This window comes from Crocodylus siamensis, chromosome 7, assembly GCF_052110815.1.
Source record: "Crocodylus siamensis isolate JL-2025a chromosome 7, ASM5211081v1, whole genome shotgun sequence".
Lineage (NCBI taxonomy): Eukaryota > Metazoa > Chordata > Crocodylia > Crocodylidae > Crocodylus > Crocodylus siamensis.
The window spans coordinates 48,610,390-48,632,004 of record NC_143401.1 but is presented as its reverse complement, the minus strand read 5'-3'; the positions used below and the strand labels follow the sequence as shown (position 1 = coordinate 48,632,004).

Here is a 21,615-nt window from a genome sequence, read left to right as displayed (position 1 = left end):
TGGTACCAGTTAACTGTTTGTTTACCATGTTGCTTTTTCAAAATGTCTTGAGGTAGCTAGTGTATACTGTGTATATAACTGCTTGTGTGCATGCATCTGAACTTTGACCGTTATACATAGTTAAAGTAGTGCATCACCAGTATCTTTTTATTGGTGCTTTGCATTAAATATTTGTATGGAGCCATCAGAACTGAGGTTTTGTTACCAGTTTTAAGTTCTGTTGCTGCAAATGACAGTTTCTGTAATGTTCCCTAGCTTTATTTCTCTCCTTACATTTTATGGCCAGTAGGGGGAGGTACGGGATACCCCAGTGTTTTGTTTTTAGCTCTACTTAACTTGGATTTCAGAACTTGGCTATTATAATGTCCTGTTTACAGAGCTAGAAGTAATCTTGCATCTTAACTCTAATACCTTGTCATAATTTACTTGGGCAGTAAATGTATATGCTGTGATCCAGCCAGTTGACTTCTAAAAATGTTATCCTGTTTTGACTATAGTAAATATGTTTAGGCTTTCATTTTAAAACAGTTGAACAGACAGACAGTCCAGTAGTTATGTAAGTATGGCTCAAAACTGAAGTGTTTAGATGATTAGTTTGTTGGTCAGATGGAGGGGAAGAAGGAACATAATGGAGCTTTAATCAGCAAACATTTGGCTGTTTTAGATACCATCTGTGTTTAACTTTTTTGTGATGGATTTTTTGAATTGCCAGGTAAATGAAACTGAGTTTTAAAGCCTGAAATGCAAATGTATTGGTATTTTTTTTCTCAGACAACAGTACTGTGTGCAAGACTGAGTTTTTATAAGAGATTTGGGTATTGTTATTGAAGTGTGTATAAACTATAGAAGATTTTCAAGTAAAATGCAGATCATCTCATAACTTGCATTTTTAATATGTGGTTTATGTGAGGTTTTGTAACTAGTATAATCCATATGTATCTCAGTATGCAGCAACAAATTATTAAAAGTCTAATAGAATGTAGAAGTTGTTTGAGTATTGTTTTTACAAAATACACAAGTACTTGTTTATGATTTTTTTTAAACAAAACTGGCAGGTATGTTTCTTTTTTTTTTTTTTTTTTTACAAAGTTTTGAGTTAGTTCTTAACACACTTGAAATATACAACACTATGCACTATAGTTGTAAACAGCACAAATTATGAGATGAAAAAATTGAGGTTAATTGGGGGTGCTCACTATGACCCACTATCCTTGAAATCAATGGCTTAATCTCCTGCTGATTTTAGTGTTTAAGTTCAGCTGTTGTAAACTGTGTCTAATAAGGGACAGCTTTCTAAAACATTGATATCTGCTTAACTGCTGACACAAATGTTGTTTCAATTACTGTGCAAAAGCAAGGTTTACTCAGTTTTTATTAAATTGGGAAAATGAAGAGAACTGTATTTGAGATGAAGGAATTTAATAAAATAGTATAGAAGTATAATGCTTCTTCCTTTGTTTCCTTTTTGCTTCCTCATTTAGGTGTGAAAAGAAAACCATTCTCTAAATGCCAACCAGTTGAACTGATGAATCATTTTACACTACTGTGATAGAAAACTTGTAGGTAAATCTGGTACAGAAATATATTTAGTAGTTCTTTCGTATGGCATCAGATACCATCTTGCAAATCTGAGCCACTGTCTGGAATTACTATTCAATGTGTGGATTCTATCTGCCCTGTCTGGGCATTTATAAAGATTGCAGCTTTTGGTCAAGGGCTGTGCTGTTTGTTGGACATTGCATTCACACAGGCGGCTGTCCAAGATGTTTATCTAGTGAAGTCTTCTTTTAAAGTAGGGTTACCATATTTCCAGTTTTAAAAAAGAGGACACCTGTGGGGGCCTAATATGACTGGGGGGGCAGTGATATGCCTGTGCCTCTGCCCCTCACTTGCAAGGCACAGCCCCCACGCCCCTCACTCCCAAGCTACAGCCCCCCCCCCCAGCCCTGCTGCAACCCTGGTGCCAGCAGGCACCCACCCCACTCACCTGCATATTCATGTGCCTGCATGCCCCCTTCCCCCACAGTCCCCAAGCCCTGGCCTTACGTGCCTGCAACTGCTGGGGCTTGCAAGCAGATGCACGTGATACCCAGACTTCTAATTGTCCTTCCCCTGCTCTCTGCAGCCCCAAGCAGCTCCTTGCTGGGGCAACCTGCGAAATGCCAGGAAAACTTCAGTGCTGAGCAGAGGCAGAGCAGAATCCCAGACATTTGTTGATATTTTTTTTAAAAACCTCTTGGACGTAAATGGGAGGACCCAAAAAGAGGACATGTCCAGAAAAACCTGGATGTATGGTAACCCTATTTAAAGTATCTGTATCCAGATCTCAGTCCGTTAAGCTTGACGCACACTTCTCTGTTAGTCATGTCCAATGGGGGACTCATTTGGTGTTGGTATAAAATACTGTAGGAATAGATCTGACCCTTCCCAGTAGTTGATTTACTCTATTACTGCCTATAGATTTGGCTCAGCATCCCCACTCTTCCAGGAGCTTGTGGACTTCATGTACAAATCGCTTACAATTTTTAAGCCTCTTAAATCTCCATCTGTTCAGGTCTTCAGTTAACAGTCGATGCAGCAGGTGATTTTTGTCATCTCTTGTTGTCTTTCCTAGTAATGATCTTAGGGTCTGTCTTCTTATATCACTTGGATCAAATGCCTGAGAGTACAGGGTGTACATCTGTGTGTGTGTGTAAGCTGCGCAGTCTGTTATAAGTGTCAGTGTACTGTTAAGTATAGCATTAAGCTTTTTAGTGCAACAACTTCTGGACCACACAGGAGCATAGTATTCTGCTGGGGCATATACCATTGCAAGTGCAGTGGTTTTGAGTGCTGGCTAAACATCTCAAATCAGTTACCCATGCAGAGACTATATTGAGGGGTATTTGTTTTGTTTGTAATGCATTTATTTATTAACAGAGATTATTTTGTCTGAAATTTGTTACAATGATAAATAATGTTTTTGTTGTTTGTATCTGGGTTGCTTGGGACTATTGACACACAGTAAATCCAGAGCAGGTTCTTAATAATTCAGTTTCTGCAACAGGTAACCAGGTAGCTGAGCAAAGGTGTATAGTTGCTGCAGTACTGATGAGTTGTGAGCAGCATCCTACCATGACCAGCGGTTTTAAAGTGAGTAATAATGGCCTACATTTTTTCCAGGATTTAAAGTAGAGTTGCTAGAAGGTTAATGGTTCTGTTTCATGACAACTGAAAAGGCTGCAGCATATTGTTTTGTTCTATTCTGTCATCAGACATAATGGTCAGGTTTTTTATGTGGGTCTTTATTAGGGCAGAGGTGACTAGGGAGCCCCATGAATCACAGAAATCTCTGATGAAAACTTTCTCAAGATTGCTACACCCTGGAATATTCTGGCTTAGAAACATGTTTTGAAGAAAATAGTTGGTTTACTACAGTAAACCCACCTCAGACATCTACATGTGCAAGGATGCGGGAGCAGCTCCTGGCAGCAGTCTGCTCCTGACTGTATTTAAAAAAAAAAAAAGTTTATTTGCAGTCTTGCTTTAATTGTCCAGGTGTGGGGAAGAATTGACGTCTACCTCCTGTTGAAATGAATATGGTGATAAGTTGAAAAATTGACCAAGTTAAAGCTAACTGTGTTTATAAAATGTTCTTAATGGGAACCTCTTGTATCCAAGTTTCCAGATCCAGGGTAATGGATCCTCATCCTTGACTGTTGCAAAGAAGTAGAATGAAACTCTATCGCTGGTTCAGGAAGGAAATCTCATTATTCTGAAGATCTTCTGAATTGGCTGTCTTTGTCCATAAAGCAGGCTGGCATTGCAGAGTTCCCTGCTACAGTGCAATCATTAAATAAAAAAAAAGGAATAGAAATACTAAGTTTGGCACTTCATAGAGATCCTGGTTTGGCTCTAGGTTTTATTTTGCTGCATCAGCTCTGCTTTGTTGTTCTTCCTTGGCTTGATGAGTTGACCTTTCAGATGTGGTAGACCAACCTCAAAGGAAAATGGGAAGTTAGTTTCTGGAGAGCTTGTTTAATTACTTTTGAAGAGCATGTGGCTATAGTTTTCTATGTTGCTGTGATATCAAAAAGCTCCATGAAAATTCATTGAGGTCCTGACTTTGTGGCTAAATCTGTGCTGTACTGACTCTTCAGTTCAAAGTGGACTTAAATGGCTAGCCATGGCTAGTTGCCACTCTGCAGGGAAACATTTGTTTGGTAGAAAGCTGCCAAAAGCATTGCCATAGGGTAAATATATTAATACTAGAGTAGGAATATTTTGGAGTAGGGCTGTGGCAGATTAGCTTTGTACCAAATGCAGTTCTCCGTTATTAGAAATGTGCCGTTGCAGATCAGAGTTATACATTGTGGTCAAGCAGCTGTAAGCATCATGAAGTCAAAACAGCTTCTTGATAAATCCTCTGTATCTACCATATCTGATTTCTGCTCATGTGTGGTGCAGAATTTACACTTAAAACTTTAGAGGTAGTGGACATGTAGTTTACCCATAAATAGTAACTTGGCTACTATTCCAGAAAATGCCATCTGCTTTAAGGTGATAGATCCCAAAATGTTTAAGTCTGAGGTACTTTTTCTTTCTTTTCCAATGAATGTATTCCTGTGCCCAGTGCATATAGATGTATTAGCTTTGATCTTTCATTTCTTTTATCTTGCACATTTTGTAGAGCAGGGGTGTCCAATTTGTAATAGTAGGGGGTTGCACACCCTGTGGGCTGCAGACATTTGGGACGTGCTTCAGGGGTTCCACATCCTTTCCATAGGCAGTTTGGACTCTGCTCCATCCTGAAGATCCTGAACAGCACAGGTCCCTCCCTGCCCTTCACCACCATACTGCCCCCAGAAGTTAAGGTAGGAACTAGAGCCCCTGGCTACCACAGCAGCAGGATGAATGGGAGGAGTGGTGGCCAGATGAAAGCCCACGGGCATCATGTTAACGTGTCATGGGCCATCGGTTGGACAACCCCGCTGTAGAGGCTTAGAGTAGATGTGGGGTTTTTTGGGTATTTTTTGTTTCTCTCCTCCCCTTCCCCAAGTATAGACTGGTCAAGGTCAAATTATAGTGACCAGCCCAAGAATAGTTTAATGTACTCTATTTATTTGCATACCACACGTACCTTTTTCCACCAAATCAGCCCCCCAGCATTGTGCTGCATGCCTTAAATAAGGAAGCTGTTTTTTCCTCTTTGGAAAAGAAGCAAGCCTGGAGGCACTGTGCTTGCCATGCAGCTGGCAAGGTGGTTGCTGCTTGTGTCTGGCTTTGCATGCTGAAGGGGTGCAGTCCTGTGTTAACAATCTCACAGCCATAGCTATTGGCTGAGCTCTGAAGATTGTTCCTAAAGCAGCAAGTTAGTAAGTTACTGGTAGTATCTTGATGAGGCTTGTGGTGTAGAAACAATACTTTATTTGCAAGAGCTTCATGTAAAGAGTTATTTACAGAACAGCAGTGCAAATCCTGTTCCTGCCCTTTCAAGGTCTGGGGCCTAACTTTGTGTGACATAAAGTAAGTCCTGAGAACATAAAATGTCCAGGAAGTGTGGCATCCCAGGAGACCTGGAATTCTAGGGTGGAGCAAATAAGTTTATGAACAAGCTGGGTAAGTGGGGGCAGTGTGAGCTGGAAGTTGACAGTGTTGCAGAAGGTAAAGTGGGGAGTATAAGATGAGAGAGAAGATTAGTGATGACAATATGGAATGAGCAAGAGTGTTGATTCAGGACTGAAGATCAAACAAGAAGGGGTGAGGGGAAGTGAAGTGGCAAGCAAAGAGGGCAGTGGGCCATCATCAGTTTGGGAAATAAAGATGCTGTGGGTAAAGGTGGGAGTTTGTGAAGGGAAGGTTAACCAGATGCCTCAGTATGAGGGAGGGTGAATAGGAGACAGATGTAGGATGCCTGCCAAAGGATTTGGAAACATCTGAAGCCCCAGGTGGGGTGGAGGATGTTTGCTGGTAGTAGGGCCACTTATGGTTCTTGACTGACTCTCACAGATATGGAGTTGATTTGGCTTGGAACATGAAAAATTATCTTAAAAAAAAGAAAGAAGAAAGATGGAGGGGGAGGGAATGTAGTAAGAGTTTTGAGGAGGAGGAAAAGTAAGTGGAATGGGTGGTGAAGATGTTGAAGAAGGCCAAATGGAAGAAGATATCCCAGGGTCCCTCCCTTTCCGTTTATGCATAATGAAGGAAAGCAGCAATGATAGGCTACAATAAGAAAAAAGAACTGTGGGAGGTAGTCCAGGTAGGGAATTCAGGTTTCAGTAACTTACAGGATAATGTTAGTTGTGGTGATTTTTGAGATTGAGCCGACATTTTGGAAGGAAGAGGGGATGGAGTAATGGTGAAATCAAAGAACAGAAAAGGTAGGAATTGAAGAAGAACATTGTGTTCTTGTAGGTTAAAAAAAAAAGAAACAGGATGCAGAAGATGGGATACAAGCGGTCAGAGGACTGAAGGGAGAAGTGTATGTTTATTAACTACTAACTTACATGAGTGAGTGAGAGTGTGTGTGTGTGTGTACATTTTACACACACACACACACACACACACACACACACACAATATAATCAACCTTAAGTGTTGCTCTCAATCTCTCTGCCCATTTGTTATGTTGTAGCTCTCACCACATCTGCATGCAGTCTGCTTTTTAATTTCTAGGACTCCTCTTGAAGACCAGTCTTGTCTCCTTTTTTGCTTGTCTATAAATGTGAGCAGCAGAGATAGGTGGTTAGGTGCAGAAAGGCAGGAACAGGAAATTATTGCTAGCGAGCTTCCTGAGTTTGCAGCCTCCAGTGCCAGATGAGTTCCAAATACACTGCAGGAACAGGGAGACTGGGAGGCCAGCTTGATCTCAGATCTTGACGTTCAAGAGTTCTGTGTCGGGCTGTTTTGCCCCGGGGGTCAAATGTGAGGCTTTTGCTGCATATAGTTGGTGGATTTGACTTGGGGGTAGTAAAAAGTCTGTTCTTAAATATCAGCATAGACACACTGTAATACAAAATGTCTAGACAGAAAATAACTTTACACTCATAAAATGAACTCAAGTTAAAAAAGAGACAAAATTCTGCCAGAAAAGAGCAGTTAAGCTTGCAGTAGCAGTGAGAAGAAATTCTAGTTCCAGAAATCACTCGCTGTACTTTAGCAGGGTGTGGCTGAGAGATGGGAGCTGCTAAAGAAATAAAGCCCGCTTCCTTTCAAAAGTTTGTATAATTAGAGTTGTTCTTAAATAATCAGAACGTCAGACATTTTCTCTTTCTGGCAGCATTTGAAAAGTTAATTAAGCTTTTATCATAATTCAGGAAAGTGAACTGCATTGATTACACTGGTATATTTTTAAACTATAACTATATTTAAAAACATACTCTTTAATGCATAACACCATATACAATATTTGCACTTTTCAGAGAGATGCTAGCTTGTTTGGGGAATGAGAGATTATTTTATGAGAAGCTACTCAAAGCTCAGCTTGTTCAGCCTAACAATCTGAAGACAGAAGGAGTGTGATTACACTCTCTAAATATAATCTGGGAAGAAAAGCTATTTAAGCTAATGGACAACATTGGCACAAGAACAAATGGGTGTAAGCTGGCTGTGAATGAATGTCAGCTGGAAATTAGAATAAGGTTTCCTTATCATTAGAGAAGAGAGGCTATAAAACAGCCTTACAATAGGGGTAGTAATGGCAAGAAACCCAATTGGCTTTAGGATGGAGCATAATCAGTTTATGAAAGGGTTCCATAGTTTAATTCCGTGCAATAGCAAGGCACTTTCACTTTGTTCCAAATGATTTTGCTTGATGTCTAAACAGTGATTGTTATATTAATTGTTCTATGGATAAAAAGATAGAGAGAAATCGTATGTGTACACAAATTGGCAATTTCTTTCAATTATTGCAAATTTACTATGTTGTAAGCTTGATTCATGGTTGGTGTTTGTTTCTCTTAAGTCATGGATTTTTTTTTGTGTCAAACACAGCTATATTTGATTCTTTTGCCAAATTAAATGCCAGAGAAGTTTTCTTCTAACTGCTGCCTGGGGTTCCTAGGAGTGTCATCTATTTATTCCATGGTACCCAAATATAAATTGTATAACTTATATAAATTCTGCAGTTAAATTATTTATTTCAAAATGTGATTGTGTATATTTATATCTGTACATATTAATTTTTTTTTGTCTTGTTTCATTTTTCCAGGTATATGTGGAATTTGATGACCTTGAATGGGAAAAACGCGAGTGGGTTAAAGTGTATGAAGATTTTGCAACCTTCTTGGTGGAATACCAGCTGGTCTGGGCAAAAAGAAAGGACCCAAGCCAGACTCAGGGATCAAAGATCAAACAAATTCAATGGCCTGCATTGGTAAGACATTTGAATAGTAGCATTTATCAAGCTGTTTTAACCTGTATAACATAGAATGCTACTAGGAAGTTGTCTTATTTCACTTCAGTTACTTTGAAGTTGGTGGTTAATTTTTTTTTTTTTCCCCGCCCCCCCCAAACTCTTTTCAGTTTTGAGGTTCATCAAGCCCATGTTGAAAGGGTTAGCAGCATGTTGTAGTGCTACATGGAGGATTGGAGTTCTTTAGGTAAAAACTTGTACTCCAGACTTTGTGACCCAAGTGGGATTGGGAGAGACTGTCATTTTCCTCAGGAAGGTAGCAGCAGAGCTAGGAATTTGCATAAAAGTCTACAGCATTGGTCTCCAAACTTCTGAAAAGTGAAGATAATTTTTTGAATGAAGTAAAGGGCAAGCCAGAATCTACTACACTCTTCTCTGCCCCCCCCCCCCCCCCCCCCCCCCCCCCGACTAACCTGCAGATCGAGGCCTCTGCAGTAAGGGAGTGAGTGGGGCCCAGGCTGGGCTGGGGGAGGGTTGGAGCCCAGGCGGCTTGTCGAGACACGCAGGGGGGCTCCTGCCACTGCATGCACCCTGATGGAGACCCAGGAGGGCACGTGCCCCATCCCGATCTTTGCGCAGGGCAAGGCAGTTGCTGTTGTGCACTGGGCTTGGCGCGCAGATGCCTAGCCCTGGACACAGATCAGCCCTGGTCTGTGCTGGGGTGCATGTAGTGGTGGGAACCTCCCTCTTCCCCCTCCTCCCCCCCCCAATGTGCCTAGACAAGCTGCCCAGGCTCTGACCTTCCTTCAGCCCAGCCAGAGTCCCGGTGGTAGGGGGCATGGAGAGGGATTGTCCCACTCACCCAGCACAGCTCCAGCAGCAGGGGTCGCAGCTCAGCCCAGCTATGTGTGTCCTGCTGCTCCTGGATTGTGTTCTGCCGCTTACTGTTGTGGAGCCTCTGATGATCAATTTCAGTCTTGGGGAGGTTAGTTCCCCACAGACTGAGATCCAACTGTCAGGGGCTCCTCGATCAACCGGCTAGTCACCACTGGTCTAGAGAGATGGTGAATGCAAAGTTTCAATGTACAGGCAACCCCCGCTTAACACGGTTTCAGTTAGCGCTATTTTGCTATAGCGCACATTTAGAATTGATACCCGATTCCGCTGAGCACTCAGCCAGTTTCACTGTATCGCTCAGTGGAATTGGTGTTTTGGCAGGCAGGCAGGGAAAAGTGGCGGTGATGGCAGCAAGTGGAAGGTGAGTGGGTGGGCAGGCATGAGGGCCCAGGGCGGGATGGCAGAAGCACGGGCCCAGGCTGGCACATGGTGTCAGAGCAGGCCGGGGGTGAAGACAAGTGGCTGCAAAAGAAGGGAGGAGTGCAGGACCCAAGCCACTGGCTGGGGTGAGGGGCCTGCACCCAGGGTGGGGGGAAGGATCATGGGGCCTGCGCTGGTGTGGGGCCCATGTCTGGGCCAGTGGAAGTCCGCACCCAGATCAGGGTGGCAGAAGCACCGGTGCCTGGGCTGGAGCAGGCAGGGGGGTTGAGAGAAACAGTGGCGACAAAGGCAAGAAGTATGAGGCCTGCGCCAGTGCCTGGCGGCGGGGGCCGGTGTTCAGAGTAGGGTGGCAGTAGTGCCAGTGCCCAGGCTGGCTAGTGGGGCCAGAGGGGCCGGCAGGCAGGTGAAGGGGGTGGGGAGAAGTGGCAGAAGTGAGAAGCAGCAAGGGGGAGCTGGGTATGAGCATGGGACCCATGCCAGTGCCCAGGGCCAGGACTGGCAGGGGTCCAGAGCAGGGCAGCTGGAGTACAGGCCTGGGCTGGTACATGGGGCTGGAGCACTGGCAGGTGGGGAGAGGCAGTGGCAGGCAGTAACCAATTAATCTCTATTTACATTCATTTCTATGGGGGAATGAGTTTTGTTTAGCATGGTTTTGCTTAGCACTCGGTTTTTCTGGAACCAATTAAGAGCACTAATCTGGGGTTGCCTATATTCATCCTCATGCCTCTGCCTCTGGAATGATGCCTAGATGCTGAAGCAGCTGAGAAACTAAGGGAAATATTCTCCCTGTTTAGTAGGAAACTACAGTTTTGCTGACAGACCCTCAGAGTTTATCAGATTCTGATGGGATCATCTGCAAAGGAATAGACTTTGATCCCTTTCTTCCTGCAGAAGACTTCAACTAGCCAAATACAAAAGGAGGACTGCAACAAATGTGTCAGTGTGATGAAGTCATGTAGATGCTTGTTCAGTCGTGATTGATTTCAGTGTCTTCAGCTGGAGGGTTTTTTTGACTATTGAAAATTTAGTTTTGACTTGTCTTGATAAAGCTATGGTTTTCTTTTTTTTCTGGTTTTGGCCATAATCTTGTATATCTAGTCACTCAGACTTGTCCCCTTGTGCTTTTCTCCGCAATAGATGTCTTTTTTGATTTAGTTTTCTGACTGTAGTGTTCAGTGGACCAAAAGAGTGTTCAGCTTAGCAAGTTCTGGAAAATGTCATTTGTGAAAGTGGCACAGGAATTGTTCAGGATGGACTGGTTGGTCTGGTTCTTTGTTCAGGCTAAGATGGCTCAAGGTTACAAAAAAAAAATGACAATGAGGCTCTGAGTGCAGGGTTGTCCTGCTGCTGGAGCAGCTTTGGGAGAATTCTATTTCTCAACAAAACAAGCAGGCCATTGAATGGAACCTGTACTTCTTCAGGCATTAGGTTTTTTGGTAAAACTGGATGTTTCTTTGGGTGAAACAAGTTTCTATTTCTTTGTTAGAATACATACCTTCTTAATATGTCTATGAGTGCTTGCATTGACAGTCAACTCTGGCTGATTTGCCACTTTAAGGAGAATGCAGATAATGGCATGTTATTGAATGGCAGGGTAGGGGGATGGGAGTGAAGTAATGCTGCTGGGGAATCGGAACAAAGCTAGTTTAAGCAATAGTGGCATATTAACTCGAGTTTGCTGTATTCAGCATCCTCACAGCTCTGAACACATCCTTCTTGCTGTGTATTTACTTGAATCTAAGGCTAGCCCCCACCCCTAACATAGGGGAGGAAAGGTAGCTGCTGCAATTCTAGTCCTAATGTAGGCTCAGGGCCAGAGTCAGAGCTCCAGCAGACTCCTGCCCTCTTCGTGCCCCCCCCCCCCCCCGCTTGCCCTTTGCAGCTTGTGCCCCTTCCCCCTTACTGTCAGATGCCCCTTAGCTGCAGCTTGGGCCATGGAGCTTGTGGAAGTGGTGTCCCATGCCTGGCCAGTCAGCAGCACTGATACTGCTGCGTGGCCAGCAGGGACTGCACTTCTACATGCTGTAGTGCTATGTTCCAGGAGGGAACAGAGCCTGAGCAACTTTTGACAACAAGGGGTGGGGAGGGGAAGAGGCAAAGACTGGGGTGTGGGGGAAAAGGGCAGAAATTTTCGGGGAAGGGGCAGAGGCTATGGGGAGCTAGGGAGTAGGGGGTGCCAGTGGCAGGGCAGACAGAAAGGCTGCAAGGGGAAGAAGTAGGGGGGCAGAGGGCAAGGAGGCCATCTGATCCCTCCACAAGCCTTATGACCCTCCCTTCCCACTTTCCCTGTTGTAGTAGTGAGGGGTGGGGGCACAAATTTAAGAAAACCCTCCAATAACTGGATTCTATACTGGAAAATTATAAAAATTATAAATTTTTATATATAGAATCTAATTATCAGGGTGTCAACTTAATATTGGAGTAAATGGAGTATTTTGCTTTCATTCTATCCCAAGTACTTTAAGGAGCTTCCCTGTCCTTTTATGGGACTTTACAAGGCTATTTCTCTTTGAATTGTGCCTTTGATTTGAGGGTGAGATGGAAACATTCATAGTGATTTCCTTCATCATGTATGCAGACCTGATCCTGAAGGGAACAGATGCTTAGAATTCAGTCCCAGACTCAGGCTTGTTGGGAGCGACTGCTTCATGCAGTGGGTGATATAATGACTTGTTTTAATCCATTGTTGTTATGTACCAATGGCAAGTGTGTCTGCAGCCTATCCCAAGGTTGCCATTTGCTCAAGCTAAGCAGGCTACTACTACCTGCTCCCCTGCTATATTGTAGTGAGGTGCAGCAATAGCATGGTCTTGCATGCTGATATAAGAGTAATATAAATTATGTTAATGAGAATGTTTAAGATACTGGGTGAGTTAAGGAAGAGGTTTAGGGGACAAACTTTTTGTTCTTCATAGCACACCTTTTCACCCATGATACTAGGAAAGAGTGCCTCTCCAATAATAATTCTGGTTAAGGAACTAAAACAGTGGGTGCTACTCTTTCTGGCATGCATACCACAAGCTAAGCCCCACTTGCTCCTTGAGTATCACTCCAATCCCCATTCCGTAGAGGCTGTATGGGCCACTTGTGATGCATGTGCTGTGGGTTGGTCAGCACTGTTCTAAAGAGTTCACTAAATGGGCCAGATCTTCTATTCAGACCCTTTTTAAATCCAGATTTGAAGGACTTTGTAAATGTTAGAGAAATTTATAAATTTAGATTGAGTGCCACCATTACAAACAAAAACTTTTTGTCTGTCACTTGCATAGCTTTGAAGGAAAAGAACTTGTGGCCTGTAATCACCTAGCCTTAAGTCAGGAGTGAGAAGGGAAACATCCAGCAGAATGTTTGTGGACATTGGGTCAAGAAAAATGTTCATTTTGCTTATATACTTAGCTTCCTCTTTTGATAACTTGTCAACACCCTTATGCAGTAGAACAGAAGCCTGACATAAGACCAAAGTAGGGCCTGCTGACCATATCTTAATGCAGACAAGACAGTAAAGTTAGGATTGGGAAAACAGTGAGAAGATGAGAGTGAAATTTTTATAAATAAAGGAATGTCAGTCCTTCTGTAAATAAAACTCTGATCAGGATTGCTACATTCAGTGCTATGTCTGAATGACCAAATTAGTTATAAGTGCAGCTTTTTTCTGAGTCACTTTCTCTCATACATTTAAAACACTGCAGAGTTAAATACCCTAATGTTAAATACCAGAAGCAAGACTTCCTGTACAATTTTAGTTTAGTTCCCTACAGGCTTGTGCATTATTGTATAATCTTTAAAAACATTGTATGCATTTCCTTTAAGACCCTGTCCTATTTGTATTAGATTCATCATCTTGTTTATTTACTCTTAATCAGTATGGCCTTATTCCTTATTTGCTGCACACCACTGAACCCTAGCTCTGAAGATGGAATTATTCATTTCCTCACACTCCACACTGTAGTATCTGAGTATTTTACAAGTACTAGGGAATTTATTTTCATAACACCCCTAAGAAATGTGGATTCTAGCTTCATTTCACAGTTGAGGGTTCTCTGAAGCATACTTAGTCAATGATTTCTTTTATTTTTTAATAGTCCATTTGTGAACATACAGAACGTGATATGTAATTAATAGGTTCAAAACAAGTTCTGTTAACTTCAGTTGCAGGTGTGAATGCTCAGTGCTTCCGTAAATCAAAATGCAGGAGATCAAATCAGGCTCCCAGAAAATGAGGAATGAACCCTTAGCGGCCAACCTATTATCGGATGGAGACCGCTTAGCAAAAGTAAGCATAGACTCTATCCAGGGTAGGATTCATATATTTCATCACAAGACCATCTCATTCAGTAAATAACTTCCAACTTTTGTAGTAAATGAGGCAGGGCTCCTTCATTCACTACATAGCCCTCATTGATTCCCAGAATATTGCCCAGTCTGTGCATGGAAGAATCAGAAAACACTTTCAAAGGGAAATAGCCATTATTCGCACAAGTACTTATGTTGCCTTTTCTATAATTGCTCATAGGAGTGAGAGGTTTTTTTTCCAGCATCTAGCCCATAAATAGTTTTACTACTTTAAAAAAAGGGTATGTAAGTAGCCTTGATTCTATCACTTCTAAACAGTTTGTGCTTTACTTTGCAACCTTAACTTTTTTGAGATTATTTTGTGTAGGTTCCTAAGGTGTGTTTTTGTTTTGTTTTTTAAGCATTGAAAATACATTCTGTCATGTGGCATCATTCTTACTCAGTGAGTTGTCGGCAAGGTTATCAGCAGTAACTGATAACAATAAATTATTACTATTAAATCATTTGTGTTACTATAGCACTTAAGTTCTGAACATGAACCAGGAACCCATTGTGCTAAATAAGCAAACAGAAAATAAAAAGTCTCTACATGAGAGAGCTTATAATTTAAGTATGATATAAAAGACCCTCAGTGGAGACAGGCAAATGAGAAAAGCACATGGTAACATTGAGAGTGTTGATCAGCATGACAGGCAATGGTGCTAGCACACCAGTCTTTTGTATCAGGTAAAAAGAGGATAATGAAGCAACTCTGTAGATTCTGAAGGGGAGTGTGACAAGTGTAAAAGTGCATATTCAAAAATGTAATAAGTGGTAGACGGAGGCAAGAGTTGATTACTGTATAATACAGGTGGATAGGTAGAACGGAAGCTGGCTATGAAGGGCCTTGAAGTTAAGTGAAGCAGCTTATAATCGATGCAATAGGAAATGAAGAGCTAATGGAAGAATTCTAAAGAGTGAACTGGTCTTAGAAGTTAGGCAAATGTTCTCTCTAGCAATATATTGTGAATATGTATGATGAAGATTGCATTTGTCTGGGTTGCAGGAAAAGAAGTTGTGGTAATTGAGTTGCAAGATGAAAGATGAAGCTGTGTGTGAATTGATAAGTACCATTGTATGTTAAAGATATTAAGATGAAAGACTGCAGCTTCAGACAGTTTAGATGTGGAGACATTGGAGGTAAGAGTTAAAGGTGATGCTTAGTTGATGGTATTGAGTGGTAGGGAGGTGGGTGGGTGAGAGGGATGACAAATTAAGTGTTTGGTCACAGCTGTGTTTTGTTGGAGGTGATGAGTAGACATCTGTGAGAAGTTAGATGGACTAAGATTTTATGTTAAACAGAAGGAAGTAGAGCTACGGTTTGTCAGCATAGAAATAGTAATTGAACTTGTATTTGCAGATTAAATTACTTGGATATAAGGTGTGGGGGGGAGTGGGGAAATGAAAGGAAGAAAAGCACTTGAATCATCAGAGAAATTTGGAGGGGAGATATGGAAGATGTTGTGATGGATCAAATGGAGAAGTCAAGCAACCACTAGGAGATAACAATGTCATGGAAGCTTAGGAAGGACAAGATTTTAAGCAGCAACATAATTAATTGTGTTGAATGGTGGCTGACAGAATGAGGACTGAGTACTGTTTTTTGTTTCTGTTAAGAAGAGGTCATTAAACTACAGTTTTAGTAGAAGGCCAGGTATGGAAGCTGGATTGAGACTCTAGAATCAAAACAGAAGAAAGGAATTTCAGACAACTGTTGTGGATGGAATATATAGTTATCTTGGAAATACAAGAATGATGGAAGGTGGTTACAAGTCAAAAGCCAAATATGGTCAAGTGTGATTTTTCAGGTGGGTAGGGCAAAGCTTCACTTCCAGGTGCACTAAGGAAAGAGCCAAGAGAAAGTAAGAAATGTACTAGTTGGAAAAAAGAGAGAGAGAGATCTGTGGTCACTGGGAAAATTAAAAAGGTTGAAGGGGAGAACAGACAAGCTTTTTGATGCCTCTGACTAGAGGTGGGAAGGGGAGAGAGATTTTTACCTCCTCTCTCATATTACTCCCCCACCACCACCAGTATCCCCCAATCCAAATTTCTCTTGGCAGAAAGTAGTGAGATTCTGAAAGAATGAGGTGGCATCAAGAGGAGAAAAGGGTTTTGGGTGAGTTTAATGTGGTGAAAATGTAGTTGGGATTGAGCAATAAGAATTCAGCTAAGTTGGAGAAGTAGTTTAGTTGGGAAGGATAGCAGAACTGAAGGAGGAATTCATAGTGGAAAAAGTTTACCAGTTCCACTAGTAGAGATCAGACCAACACTGGAGGAAGATGGGCATTTTTTGCCTTTTCACAGGTATTTGCTGACAACAGAGGAAAGATGAGCTCCGGGAATCTTGGGTTCCATTCCCAGGTCTGAAGGTTAGTATGCACTGCTGGATACAGTCTTCTACCAATCCACTTCAATCTGTCACTCTTCTGTTACTGTCATTTACCCCATCCATCTCAATTCCTCAGACTTCTCATTCCAGTCCTGATAACATTATCCACTAAATCCTACTTTCCTTTTATTTCTTGTTGTTGTTTCTTCACCCAGCCAATCCTAATCCTCAGCTACTCATCCAACTTATTTTTGCTTTTTTTTCTTTTTCCTTTCCCCTACTCCCCACCTACCCTGATGAAGCCTTCAGTTCTTATTTCCTGGGCTCGTCATCTAGTATGCTTCTCCCTTTTGCTCGCTTGGCTCCTTATCAGGGTCTGTCTTTGACAAGTGAGATCCACTTCTCCTGGATCTCAGTCCAAGATACTTTAACTTCCACCTCCATCTTTTCATTTACCTATTGTTTCTCAGCCCCAGTTATCTCGTGGAGTTACTTAGCCAGTCTGCCTCCAGCTGACAGTCCCATTTTCTGTCTTCTCCTTAATCCATACTTCCCCCACAACTTGCAGTGGTTTGGCTGTTGTCTCATCTGCAGCCTCTTCCGTGCTTCTTGGAAGTTTCCCAGTTTTCCAATCAGGTGCCTAACCAAACAGCCCATGACTACCCAAAAGCTCAGTTGTAGGGAAGTCTTACTTGGCCCCAGACTCAAGAATTACAAGTCTAGAATAAACACACACAGGGAATTTAACAGCAAAACTTCAAGTCTTTGAGTAAGCACAAATCTGATTTATATTTTTCTAGAGGTTTATAACTTTGTTTATGGCAGGGGGGTTGTTTTATTTTTGTTTTGTTTTATTTTTATTTTCAAAAAGATTGCAAAAGGTACAACTCTGCAAGGAAGACCAACCCCTACCAAATTCCATGTCTCCAAAGTGTGGTAGTGCTAAATCTTTAAAGAAAAAAATGGGGCCTTTAAAAGAAAGGATTGCCAGAATTTAATATGGGCATAATACATTTTTTTCCTCTGATCTCATTCTTGGAAATGACAAACTACTTATAGCTGAATTTTTTTCTGTGTAGCTCAAGGTAGATATCCAATAAGGAAAAGTTATGCCCAAACAGTTTTTTGGCAAAGTTCTTGTAAGCAATTAAAAATGAGGACTTACAGGAAGTGTTGGACAAGCTTAGTAATAGGTAGTGCTACCATTCTTTGTCACCAAAAGATTGAATTATATAATGTGTTCTGTGCTGAGTTATCTGTTAGTATAATTTTGAACTTGAAGCATTTTTAAAAAGAAGTAACAGTTTTGAACATTTAAACTATGTGGGATGGAGAATTAGTTAGATGTTAATGTGTTGGTTTAATATTTTTTTTACTAGATGCTGTTTTGTGAAATGCTGAGAGCTTGGAAGTATACATAGAAGTAAAGTAATATTGCTTTTCAGGTTTGGCTGTAAATGAATTAGAGTTCAAGTATTCAGGAAATAAAGAATATAGAACATTCTGTAAGAGCTGATTCGCATAGTTCAGAAGAAATCCATGGGCCTTAATATTCTGTCAGGATAGATATTCTGAAGTCAGAAAACAAACAGAATGTTTAATTTTATTCAAAGGAGAATTTTTTTCACTTTTTTTCATTTTTCCAAATTAAAATGACTTCTATCCACATTATACAGTTTGTATTGCAAATTAAATTGGCCAATTATCTACAAATTTTCTAATTCACTTTGAAGGTGGATTAAGTTAATTGCAAATTGAGTTAGTATGGACTGATTTTTATACCAATAGTGGCAGTCCTCCAGCTTCTATTGCAAGCTGCTTTGCATGACCCTGTCACCAAAATCAGCCTGTCTGTTTACTTGTGCCCCCTCCCCTCATTACTTTAGGATTCCATTTGCTGGATGTCACTTTCTGTTTATGTGTATTGCACAGGCGAGATTTGGTCCCTTTGCAGTTAGTCCATCTGCAGTAGCAGACCTTAGCAGTATAGAACTTTTAAAGCCATGCTATACCACACCTCATTCAGAGATCCTGGGTCTCTGGGGAGAGGGGAATCCCTGCAATAAATGGGCAAGTGAAACCATCACTAGACAAATGGCCAACAAGGGTGACTTGTACTCCAACAAAAGCAAGGACCTCAGGTATATAAGAAAGCCAAGTACAAAAAGATCATCAAACATGTTCTGTCACTCCTTATGGTGAAGAGTGGAACTGGACGCTACTTTATCCTGGACACTTGAACCTGATTTATGGTGAACATGCTAGAAGCAATTAAAGAGACAGTGGACCTTCTGGCCACCTAGAAACCTGAGGAACCAGGCTCTCTTCCTTATAAAAGGATATGAGACGGAGACCCTAAAGCCACCCACTGAACATCTGTACAGCCCTGGAGATGAAACATCAACTAGTAAGTATCTTTTATTCTATATTGATGTTTTAGTTGTAATACAAATTATGAAATGCAGTTAGGGTATGCTCTAGAACCTGTGCAACCATTTGGTCAGAAATAAACTTAGGAGTCTTCAAGCTTTTAGCTCTGTAGTCCTCCAGCCCCACATGGAGAACATTTGGTTCCACATACTGGGGAGGGGAGGGGGTGGTAGTATTTGTCTGTAAAGTATATTGCTGTCCTAAGAATAGAGTTTGCTGTCCCTGGCCAAGGCGGCATTTACTTTAAATTCTTCTTCTCATCTCTTTCCTTGTCCCAGGTGACTAATGTGAAATCCCCTGCTCTGGTCATATTCTTTAAATGCCCACTTCCTTCCATTATAGAAACACAAATAATAAAAGCTTATAAAAAAAAATGTTTCTTGAAATGCAACTTTCATTTAAAAAATCCTAGCAAAACTAGTTCACCTTTGATAATTGCCTTTTTATGAATTAAAGATTAGTTATAGATATTTTATAGGTAGTTATAGATATTTTAGCATAGTGAGAGATTTCACATTTTAGCAATTCATTGACCACAGAGTTTCTGAACAATTATTTTGGAACTATGTTTTGTTATGCACTTTCTGTATATCTTCTGGGGAAATCAATTAAAATTTAAAACAAAGATATTCTGTTTTTGACGCATGTTGTGTGGCCCAGCAACTTTATTCATTCTTACATATGTTGTAAGGTCTTCTAGTTCTGTGGCACTTTGGGAGACATTCAAGTAATGAATATCACTACATAACATGTGAGTTTGCCCTTCTGCTTTTTTGTTTTTAAACAAGTCCCTTCTTTTCTTCCCAGTTACTGCATTTCACAGTGTGTAAGTTGAGTTTTGAAGCCAAATTTTTAAATCCTGAGATTCAACCATGTAGCATCCCTTGCAAGTGGTGCTGCCTGGACTCCTGGTTGCTCCGTGTGAGCTGGGGCAGTACCCAGCCCACTGGCATCCTGCCTGGCTGGCCCTGGGGGGTACCACTGCCACAAAGGGAAGACCAGACCCCCGTGCAGCTCAGGGGCTGCTCAGCTTGCCAGTAGCTCACCCCACCCCCAGCCCCAGGCCAGGCGGGGAGGCTCCACAACGGGAAGGATTGGGCCCTTCGCCACGTCTGCTTGAAAGCAGGCTTCTGCAGCTGGCAGTTCATTTGGTGCTGTCTGGGAAGCACAGAGTGTTTGGGCTGGGGGGGGCTAGAGGTGTCAGGCAGGGCCTGATGAAAGCAGAAGTAGCAAGGGCCTGATTCTGCTTTTGGCAAATCCTCCCTGCCTGCCCTGTGGTCGGGGGCTGAGCTGCTGGCTGCCTGGGCAGTCCCTGAACTGGGGGGGGCACGGTCTTTTCCTCTGCAGTGGCGGCACCCCCAGGACCAGCCAAGTGGGCTACGAGCAGGCCATGGGCTGCCTGAGCTTCAGGAGCCTGATCTGATGTTCTGGGAACCCACCAGCATGCCACCTCTCCCACAAGCCTGCCCAGGCTTCCAGTGCCTCACACACTGAGGCAAGGTTGACTTATACAATAGATCTACAAAAATCCTAACTTTTTTGCACACAAATATGGAGGAAACTTGTACACTGTGTCAACCTATACAGTGTAAAATATGGTACCTAGGTCAGCATAGCATCTTCCGAATAAAGGACCACCTGCAGGGAGTTGTAATTACTAACCAGCCTTCTTGCACCGAACCACTTCCCTGAATTTCTGCTTCTGTTTGTTTCCCTGAGTACCACTGTATCACATGGAGTAACAGCAAATCACTAGACCTTGCTGTTCCTCAGACCACAGAAGAATAACATTAATTGTAACAAAGTTTCTAAGCATGGGTGAAATAACATGAAACAAGGCTTATAATCTTCATGGTATCCCAAGACTGGAAAGGAAGTGAGGATGGCATTTCAAATTTGATTTAAAGAAGTATGCTGTGGCTGCCATACAGCCTGAACAAAAAATAATAACTGCTTGTTAATTTTTCTCCACTCCTACAGTTCCTGCACCTGAAGCACTGGGGCTCTTGGGTGAAACCATTATCCAGGGCCTAACACCCATGTTCTCAGGGGTGGGGAAAAGAAACACTGGATGAGCAAGACAGTTCAGAGAGCAGCCAGCCCCTCTGAAGAGATCAAAGGCAACCAAATACCAGACTTGGGAAGGAAAGGAGAAAGATGCAGCTAAACAGAGTTGACTCAACAGAACCTTGCAGTGACCTGGATCACTGATTTGACTTTAAAATATTATGGAAAAGGATGCATATGTGCAGAAGCAAGTCTTGGAGGTGACGCATTGTTTTTCTGGAGGGCATGCCACTGGAACTTTTCCAAAGAGCACAGCAGCCTTGGTATTTCAGAGTTGGAGAACATTGTTTACTGAGAGTAACAGGTCTCTCTGCAGAGCCTTCTAATGGCAAACCTCCCACCCCCCCCCAGCCCCCACATGCCCCAGCAAAGCAAGAAGAGCAAATTGTGGCAACCAATTATTGGCTACCTAAACCCAAATGAGGGCTTTCCCCCAAGGCATTTAACACATCAAGGGACAACAGCCAAGAAGAAAAATGGATGCATGCTCAGCTGTTAGCATGACAGCTCATGGATGTGCTGTTAACCCTTTAACTCTCCATAGAATATATACCACAGCATTGTTTGTTCTAAAGCTTCCCTTGTTTTATGGTGTTGGTGAATATCAGCAATCTTAAATAGTTCTGTTTACTTAAATTTTTATTTGCATTATTTTTCAATAAAGATTATTTTTGCAAAAAAAAAAAAACTTGTTTCACAAAGGTACATTTCCAGCTATAAATACACCACCCTTTTAATGCTGCTCAAAGCATTTTAAAATTGAGAAATTCATTCTGCTGTAAATCTATATGTACATGCTAATGATTAGGCTAGAATTTTCTAGTGTAAGTCTGTCATGTCATACTAA

At 41.9% G+C, this 21,615-nt stretch overlaps 1 protein-coding gene and 1 long non-coding RNA gene across 3 annotated transcripts in view; both read left to right on the top strand.

The window, feature by feature from the left end:
- JMJD1C (jumonji domain containing 1C) overlaps window positions 1–21,615 on the top strand; it is a 255,790-nt gene that overhangs the window by 87,036 nt on the left and 147,139 nt on the right. For both annotated transcript variants that reach the window (XM_090058297.1, XM_090058298.1), the window contains exon 2: window positions 8,189–8,353. In XM_090058297.1, the coding sequence (XP_089914423.1) occupies window positions 8,189–8,353 (165 nt within the window). The remainder of the gene's footprint in view (window positions 1–8,188; window positions 8,354–21,615) is intronic.
- On the top strand, window positions 11,775–21,105 carry LOC149859771 (uncharacterized). Its single transcript, XR_016443615.1, has 2 exons — window positions 11,775–18,678; window positions 20,682–21,105. It is a non-coding gene; the product is annotated as an uncharacterized LOC149859771 (long non-coding RNA).